This window comes from Zootoca vivipara, chromosome 5, assembly GCF_965207765.1.
Source record: "Zootoca vivipara chromosome 5, rZooViv2.hap1.1, whole genome shotgun sequence".
In the NCBI taxonomy this organism is placed as follows: domain Eukaryota; kingdom Metazoa; phylum Chordata; class Lepidosauria; order Squamata; family Lacertidae; genus Zootoca; species Zootoca vivipara.
In genome coordinates, this window is record NC_142588.1 from 46,169,090 (window position 1) to 46,178,796 (window position 9,707).

The window sequence follows — 9,707 nt, forward strand, 5'->3', positions numbered from 1 at the left end:
CTAATTGCCAGCCCCAGCAATAGAAACTACCCTGTCATGCTCATTAAAGTGTGACTTGTCAGCTGTTCCACAGTTTTAAGTTTTTCGGAACTGTGTTATCAAATATGAGCATGTGCCAAAGGTGGAATAAAAAATATGAGAACGTTTTCCAGATGGACAGGGGAATTCTATACCCGTGCTGGTTTTATGAATGGACGAGAATGGAATGGAAACATGCTTAGGTTCATTGATCTGTGCCAGGTTGGGTGGGGAGGAACAGCCAACCCAACACCTGTATTGCTGTATGGCTGCCAGGTCAGGGCTGCTTGGACATACCAGCAGGAGCACCACACTGGCTCTACCTATGTGCCTGCAAAGCCTCCCCCTTGCCATCATCTCACCCTAGCCCTGTTTAGGGTAAGCTGTAGTGACACCAGTCTTGAGTGGGTGGCTCTGCTCCACCACACAGGCCACTGCTGCCTAAAAGGGGTTCAAAGTGCGGCATAACATCTCTGTTGACGAGTGTGAGCATAAAATTAGAATACTATTTCTTCCCAGATTTCCTGTCACTGGGGAACAAATGTTTTGAACATCCATTGAGACATTCTCATGGGAAAGTTCCATCAAAACAATCAGGAATTGTGCAAGACTGCAATTCTGGGGACAGCTGTACATTAATCAAGGGACTAGAGTAGATGACCTTCCAATTCTGTGGTTAAATGCTACTCCTAGCATGATATTAAAAGAGTAACTTCCAACCTGTTGCTTTCCTTGATCTAAAGTAAACTATGATGCCGTGTTCATTCATAGTACAAAGAGTGCTTGCAGTTAAAACAGTTGTTCTTTCTTATTTAGTGATAGTAACGAACAATGTGTATATCTTGAGTCCCCAATTCACAGATGGTTTGTTTAACGTATGCAACTCTCTTATGGGCCACCAAAATAGTTTGCGTTTATGCTACCATGATTCTTGAGTGTCTTAAAACCAGCAAGCAATTGGTAACACACCTGATCACCCATATATATATACATATATATATATATCACCCATATATATATCACAAGTACTATCCCTTAATACAGATTTAATTTAGTCAGACTTCAAATTCTATGTTGATGCGCCCTCTGTTGGCAGAATTGTGATTAAGAACCAACAAAGATCCCAACAGAGATTACAATTTGTTCAGTTAAAAGCCTTTAACTGGTGCCACTGTCCTGTTTAGAACCAATTTGTTGTAAGAATTAATGGAATGTCTGTGAATTGGGGTCACGGCTTTTATCCCCAAAACATTAGGACAAGTGCTTAGCAATATGATGACTAGCCAGCTTTCAGTGTTCTTCCGTTTTGCAGTCTGCAGGGTACACATCCAACTTGTTCATGTTTTCTTACCATAAGTGTTTTGTCTCTGTCATCCTCCAGCTAAAGAACACATTCGGCGTAACCGTCAAAGCCGCACCTTTATGGTTGAAAATGTCATAGGAGAGATCTGGTCCGAGTTGGAAGAAGGTAGTGTCCTTTCCTGAGTCACCTTGGCCCTTGCTGCCTTTTGTCAGCAGCAGCGTCTGTGCAAAAATGTAGTTATATCACTGACTCTAATACATGGCTTGTGATTCCTTTTGTATTAACAGGCGACCGTTACATAGTTGTTGATAGTGGAGGAGGGACAGTTGATGTTACAGTCCACCAGATAAGGTTACCTGAAGGACACTTAAAGGAACTCTACAAGGCAACAGGTGAAGCTGCATTCTTCACTCCTACTCATTGTAGAACATCTGCATTTAACCAGTAGAGGGCAGCATGGCAGGGCAGTGCTGCTCACTTGTGCTTTGGTGGGTCATATAGCTGCTGCTTACCAAACACACCAAAAGGAGTGCCAGATTGGCTCTGCTGGTGTGTTTGCACCGTGTTGAACTCACCACTGCCTCACCTCTCTACCTCCTGAGAAGCAACCAACCAGAGGTCAGGTGAGTGGTGGTTCTGTAACATGCTGCCCACCACTGAATTTCATTGTTATTAAATGAAGTGATGACAATGTTCACAGACATATGCGTGCTTTGTACCAAGAACGAGCAGATTGTGTTGTTGTTGTTGTTGTTGTTGTTGTTGTTGTTGTTGTTGTTGTTACCATCACCGCCACCCACCCTTTACCAGCAGATTCTGAATCAGGTTACAGTAATCTAAAAATCAATATTAAAAATAGTTAAAACAAATCACAGTCACAGGAATAGGGTGGGTCCTGAAAACACACATCTCAGGTGTCCAAAGCTAGCTGACAACTGCATAGGGAAGGTGCCTGAGGGGAGGGATGTTCATAACTTAGGGGCTGCCGCAAAGAATGCCCTTTCCCAGACCATACACACCAAAGTCTGAGGTTGGAAGAAAGACCACTGCTGATCTTAATACCAGAGAAGTCTTGTATGGAAGGAGCCAGTCTTTCAGGTGTTAAGTAAATTGACATTGGTTTCTTTTTATTTAACATGCTTCCCCCATCAGTTTTTCAGGCAAGGCAAAGAGCATTGGCAACCAAAGAGAGGAGAGAAGGGAGAGCTTTGAAGTTTTAGGAGGAGTTGGAGCCAGAAGATAAGAAATGGGAACTTCAGGAAAGGGAGAGGAGATTATAAAAAGCACATTAAAATTGTGTACAGTCATACCTTGTGTTACATTCGCTGCGGGATACGTCTTTTCATGTTGCGAATGGGCCAAACCCAGAAGTCCTGGAACAGTTTACTTCCGGGTTTGGCGCGTCCGTAACCTGCACGCATGTGCAGAAGTGCTAAATCGCGCTTTGTGCATGCTCAGAAGCGCCACATTGTGTCACGTGCGTGCGCAGATGCAGCGCTTCAGGATGCAGCCTTTTCATGTTGCAAACAGGCCTCCGGAACGGATCCTGTTCGCAACCAGAGGTACCACTATACCTGGACCAGACTAGTTGCCTAGTTGTGTCTTTAAGTGCGGAATCCATAGGAAGCTTCTCCATTTCGGAAGTACATGGATTCCAAGCAAACACATAGGGTGTTTGAAATGATTGAACATGGCTGAGTTAGGTCTATTAATTTCAGTAGGTCTCCTCTGAGCAACAATTAGTTGAATTCCACCCATGTAGCTGACTTCTGCTTATGACATGCTTCTCCTGAGGATGCTTACTCAATAATCACCTCCCTGAATTCAGAACTTAATCCCTACTAAGTGTGTTTAAGATTGCAGCTCCAAGTTTGTCTCAGCTGCACACAGCATGCTTTCCTATGGCTTGATTTTCAAGTGCATATCGCAATGCCCATGCAATATTTAAAATCTTTTGGTTGCATCCTTCCTTAAGCGATATGTTTGAGTAACAATTCTAATTGTCTCTGATGCAGGTGGGCCACATGGTTCCTTAGGGGTAGACTATGAATTTGAAAGGCTCCTGTGTAAAATATTTGGAGAAGATTTTATTGAACAATTTAAGATCAAGCGGCCTGCTGCCTGGGTTGATCTGATGATAGCGTTTGAATCACGCAAAAGGGCAGCAGCACCAGATCGGACTAATCCACTCAACATCACCCTGCCTTTCTCATTCATTGACTACTACAAGAAATTTCGAGGACACAGTGTGGAACACGCCTTAAGGAAAAGCAAGTAAGTACTTTTAAGTTAACAGAATCCAAAGAGATTCTTGTGTTCATTGCCACACACACAAAAAAGGAATACAGTGGGACCTCGACTTACTAATTTAATCCGTTCCGAATGCACACTCGTAGGTCGAAAACTTTGTAAGTCAAGTTTCCCATAGGAATGCGTTGGAAACGAAAAAATTCGTAAGTCGAGGAAACCGCATCTAAAAACTCCTAAGTCGAGGAAACCGCACCTAGCCACGAACGGGTTTTCCGTTCGGATGTCGGAAAAATTGTAAGTGCACAGCCACTTTTTCCGCTCGTAACTCAAAAAAGTCGAGGTCCCACTGTAATCAATCCAAGTAAGACTGAAGAAAATTAATTCCTGGCTATATGTGAAGGAGACAGCATTCTATTGTATGAAATATACAAACTGCTTCATGGCCTGAGGCATCAAAGATAAAAATGTAGAGAGTGATTTGCAAATTGTATTATTGAGCTAGATCTGATCCTATAGTTTGCATTGCTTGCATTGTATGAATTCTGACTGTATGGCTGTAGCCCTGGGATGTCTTGCTTGCTTAGAATGCTTTTCAGTGCCTCTGTGTCTCTGCACCAAAGTGTGTCAAAGGGCAAAGCAAAAAGGAACAGGACGCCCAGCTCAAGGCTGGATGATGGCTGGCTTTGTCTGACGCGCAGTCTGATGCGCAGAACAGGCAAGATAAGCCAAGGCTGCTTGAGGCAGGCACCGGGGCAGCATTAGTCAGCATGTGTTTACGCACATGGCGTAATGTGTGTTTATGAGAACCACCGGACACAGGAAGATGCGCACACCCCCTTGCGTGCGTGACCCCTTGCGTGCGCACTCTTACAGAGGAGGGGGAAAGAGCCCAAAAGAAGGGTATAAGAAAGCTTTGCAATTTGTGTTGCTTGACTCATGTTGTGGAGGACCACCTTGAGTCTCTCTATATAGAGAGATTAAAACTCTTTCTCTGAAACTCAACCCGGTGTCGTTTTGACTATCTTTGTCCTTGCCTGGGTGCAACTTAAAAGGACCCTTATCAGCAAATAAGGCTGCAAAAATTCAAAAACAAACAAACGAATTCTACAATATCTCAGGGGTCAACTTTCTTAAAACAAAAACATCTTTGGTTGGCACCTGAACATCATGGTAGAAAGAAAAAACTGACAGAAGGCAAACCAAAGCAGCCTTTTCTTCAGCATGGGTGGTCTCCCACTTACTCTCCCATTGTGTGAAGGTGTTCCATTTATCGTGGCCTTAGCTAATGTAAATAAAAAATCTCATTGGTTACATTGGTGACATGTAAAAATCTCATTGGTGACATTGGAATCCTTTCATTTCCAGCTTTTTGAAACAACACATTGAGTTAGTAACATTATTTTGGCTAAGTGAGCAGCATTTCTTTAACTTTTTTATCATTAACTTTTCTTATCATGTCCTGTTTACAGTGTAGATTTTGTGAAGTGGTCATCACAAGGAATGCTGAGGATGAGTCCCGATGCAATGAATGCTCTCTTCAAGCCTACCATTGATGAAATCATACAACATCTCAGTAAGTATCAAGGGTGTGTTTGAATGTCTAAGGACTTTTAAAAGACCCATGAACAGACCTAACTTAGTCAATGGGGGTTAGTCTGAGGAGAACTAACATTGGTGGGAAAGAATGCCAAGTGAGTAGAACTTAGTTGGATACAACATTCTAGATCTGAAGAGCACCTTCTTCGATTCCTTCACAATGTTATTCTGTGGATTCCTCTCACTCCATTTAGTGAGTTTTCCTGTCATTTGTCATTCTGTTCTCTTATTACCTGCAAAGGTATTACTGTTATTCTGACCATGTGGATTTTCCTCTCCACCAAGGTGATTTGTTTGAAAAGCCAGAAGTAACTAATGTGAAGTTCCTCTTCCTGGTGGGCGGATTTGCTGAAGCTCCACTACTACAGCAAGCTGTCCAGAATGCTTTCGGCTCCAAATGCCGAATCATTATTCCTCAGGATGTGGGGCTCACTATCCTCAAAGGAGCAGTCTTATTTGGTCTGGATCCTGCTGTCATTAAAGTGCGCCGCTCTCCCCTGACCTACGGTGTAGGAGTCCTGAATCGTTATGTGGAGGGCAAGCATCCTGCAGAAAAGCTGCTAGTTAAAGATGGCACCCGCTGGTGCACGGATGTCTTTGACAAATTTATTTCTGCTGACCAGTCGGTGGCTCTTGGGGAGACTGTGTCGCGCAGCTATACACCTGCCAAGCCTTCGCAGCTGGTCATCGTGATCAACATCTACAGCTCGGAACATGACCACGTCAGTTTCATTACTGAGCCAGGGGTGAAGAAGTGTGGCACTCTGCGCCTGGATCTCACAGGAACTGATACGTCCGCGCCAAGCAGAAGGGAGATCAAAACACTAATGCAATTTGGGGACACTGAGATCAAAGCCATGGCAATTGACGTTGCCACTTCTAAAAGTGTCAAAGCTGGTATTGATTTCCTAAACTACTAATGCTCCTCCCCTGCCCACCACCTGATAGTTCAATACTCCGTTCTCTCATTTTTCATGTGTCACCAAAATGGACTTGCATTTCAGCCAGATGGAAAAAGGAGAGAACCATTAGAAGGGAAACGTCAGGCATTTTTGTTGTTGTTGTTGTTCTCAAAATTATCTGTTCAGGAATCTGAAATTTACATGGTTATCAGGTGCTAAACATGAAACAGAATAATCCAAAATGGCTAAATGCATTGTGAGAATTAGTCATTGAAATATCACTGCCCTCTTTGATTGGGAAAACAAATAGTTTTACTGGAAGTATTCCACATGTGCTGTATTTGGGGTCCAGAATGTCAAAGCTCATATTCATGGTCCTACATTGAAGACCCCAATACAGCAAATGGCAAAGCTGTCTCACTGATACCAACAAGTCTGCTTTGGACAGCAGGAGGTCATCAGTGCAGCCCTAAATTAAAGTCCTCTCAAGTGCTGCTGTAAATTGTCAGTGGAGATTTATAGGTCTTTAGCAGTTTTAAAACCAGACCTCTCTTATTTATATGCTTTAATCCGAGTGCTAGAGGTGAAGTATCTTCTAGCCTTTCTTTGTAAAATACGAAAAAACAGCACTTACCGCCCAGGCAAAGTACGTTTACTTGTTGGGGATATATGATGACTGCTTCGGGTGGCTTTTGCTTCTGTTTTAGCAAACTCCAAAGCCACAAAGTAGATTTGTTAAGGCTGCAGTCCATTTAAAGGAATCCATTAAATTTGCAAAACATTCAAATACATTTCAAATTAGGAGATATGATACACAATATCATCTTAGGACACGCACACCCTTTTGAGGTGAAGGGAAAAGGGATGATGTTTGCCACCTGCAGTTTGTAGAAGTAGTTTGTATAAATACACATCGTATTAAAAACAATGTGTTGGAACAAGACTTTGTGATACCTAGAGCAGACCCACTGGAATAATGGCACAGGCTAGTTGATCAAGTGCTAGTTGATTCCAGTGGATCTACCTGAAGTGTTAATCTAACCTGATTAATCCAGGAATAGGGGAACCTGTAGCCTTCCAATTCCCACAAGTCCCAGTCAGATCACCAATGGTCAGAGATGATGAGAGTTACACTCCTACGACATCTGAACGGCTCTCCCTGGGTTAGCCATTAACATTGCAGCCCAAGTATTTGAGTATTTCTTCTTTTTTGTTCATTGGAAAGAGACGTTTTTCAAAAGTCTCCCTTCTCAACAGTTTTTGCAAGTTTAAGAGCTCCCACTTCACATTTTCCTTTTGGAAATGTGGTAGGTGGGGGATTTTTAATTTTTAAAGAAATGCTTCCAGCTAGCTGTTGGGCAGACCTCATGCAAAAGAAACGAAGGGGTATGGTGGCAGTTGCTGCCCAGAAAGCACCTCTATTCTCATGTTGGAGAAAGCAAGGAACCATTTTCATTACCTCTCACATACACATTAAGAAACAGGAAATAAATACTGTGTTGGTCCTAGAAAGTGAGATCCAGTAAATGAAAAGGGATACCTTTATACTGGGCCAGCATTTCACCTGTTCATGAAAGAACGATATAAAATGCTTATTGTTATTTAGAATGATTCAGCAGGAAAAAGAAAGCAGGTTGTTACATCCACAATCAAACCTCGGTTTGTGACCGCCTCTGTTTGTGATCGCTTCAGTTTCCGACCACTGTGGACCCAGATGTGTTTACATCCGGGTTCCGCGGCGCTCGGATGCGCAGAAGTGTGCATCAGGGAGCAACTGATTCGGGGAGCGACCAGCTCCGTGGAACGGATTGCGGTCGCAAACCGAGGTACCACTGTATAGAGAGTAGTTAGAGTTACCTGTCATTCATTTGCGTCCAAAATACTTGCTTTCCCATTCTCTTCCATTGATGTAACTGTATACCCAGCCCTGCATACATAAGCCATGAAGTGGGCAATTTCCAGCTTTCCTCCTCACCAGCTTCTGTGATACAGTACATCCAGAAGAAGCTTAAAATCTAGGGGGGGGGGGGGAATTGCCAGGAGATATGTAGGCAGGTTAGGAAGTTCAGCTGTGTTGCATTTGGCCTGCAGAGGGAGCATGAACACTGTTTCTCCAAGAAATGAGAGACTCCCCTACCCTTTCTCCCACACAACTTAAGAAAGGAGGAACATGGCACATATCTTGAACACTGCCAGCTTCAAAACTCTTGAAAGCTTCAGGCAACAAACTAGATCCCTTCCCGGTGTGAATTAGAGCAGCTGAACATAAGAAACACCAACACAGAAGTTGCTTTAAACTGTGGTGTGGTGTGGCTGCATCCACATAACAATTTCTTGGATTTGCACATGGCCTGCAGTTCTGCATTACTACATACCAAATGTGATTAGAGGTGGCTTGGGGAAAATAAGTTTCTCTGTGCTGCAGGTCCTTCAAGACTGGCAATTTGCAGCATGGAGGCAGCTTCCATGCCATGCAGTCTAAAGCCACAATGCAGGGCTTTTGATATGTAGTCACTTCCAGATATACTGGATTTGCAGCCAAGACACCCTCAACACCGATGGGGAAGGTCAGCCATGTTTCCCCGCCCACATTTTGAAAACACATTGTGATCCACTGAACCCCAATCATGCTTCCAAGGCACCAGAATGTTACCGTAATTGTGTAGTTATACCCTTTTCCAGTTAGCTATGCATGAGTGAAAAGCCATAGACCCTTTTTACTTTTAAAAACGCAAGATTGTTGATCAGGCACTTAAGTCATATTTTAGGGGCCATTGTGCAAATGCTTAAAAATTCAGTGAAGAATTTAAAAGGGGCCCCATTTGCATTATATTCATTATATAATTCCCTGATGAAATGTGAATAAAGTTTTGCTGAATTAGCTATCACAGGGATGGATTGGATAATTCTAGTCACAGTATCTAGCTTGCTGTTCCTTAAATAATTATTCTACTGAATAATTAGAAAGTGTGCATGCTGGCTTTCCTTTGTTTTCATCCTGTCTGCTGTGTTTTAAAGGCAAACGATTTGTTTTTCTATATGTGTAAGTGTGTGTGGCCTTCCATGGTTTACAAACAAGCAACTCCTTTGGGTGAGCTATGAACAATATTATGTGATGTATATACAATATTTAAATATTGTACAGATGCTTTCTTTCCAAAGTGCTATTTTCTTGTACAGAGTGCTCTTTACCTCTGTTGATTTGCATTCAGTGGTTAATTTTAAATAACATAGTTTCACAGTCTGCTTCAGTAATTATAGGCTTTTAAAGATGGTGAGATATGAAATGCATAATGCTGATCTTGTAATAACAGGAGGGGAGTATGAAGAGTGTCAGACAATCCCACACTCTTCTTGCTATGCAAAGAATAGCATACAGACACACCTTTGGGTTTTGAATTCTTTTTAACAGCCCCAGTTCCATTTGAAGCAATGCATAGGAATGACAATGGTTAAAGTCCTTTTGTACATCAGGTCTTCTTCTCCTACCTGAAAACTAGATGGTCATTTGGGGCATTTATTACCCCCAAATGTTCTCCAGTATCAAACCGTATGCTTTATTTCAATGGTACAGTATCTCTTTATTATTAGATTCAGGCTAAACACAGACCATTGGCCACATATGGAAAGTTCAGCTT

At 42.6% G+C, this 9,707-nt stretch overlaps 1 protein-coding gene across 2 annotated transcripts in view; it reads left to right on the forward strand.

Moving 5' to 3' along the window:
- The window catches only part of HSPA12A (heat shock protein family A (Hsp70) member 12A), a 53,650-nt gene extending 44,294 nt beyond the window's left edge, over positions 1 to 9,356 (forward strand). The window contains exons 8-12 of one of the 2 annotated variants that reach the window (XM_035138289.3): positions 1,400 to 1,486; positions 1,609 to 1,713; positions 3,337 to 3,595; positions 5,041 to 5,144; positions 5,453 to 9,356. In XM_035138289.3, coding sequence (XP_034994180.1) covers positions 1,400 to 1,486; positions 1,609 to 1,713; positions 3,337 to 3,595; positions 5,041 to 5,144; positions 5,453 to 6,087 — 1,190 coding nt within the window. In that variant the 3' untranslated portion in view covers positions 6,088 to 9,356. The remainder of the gene's footprint in view (positions 1 to 1,399; positions 1,487 to 1,608; positions 1,714 to 3,336; positions 3,596 to 5,040; positions 5,145 to 5,452) is intronic. The other variant, XM_035138290.3, reaches the window with a different exon arrangement.
- The last annotated feature ends 351 nt before the right edge of the window (positions 9,357 to 9,707 follow it).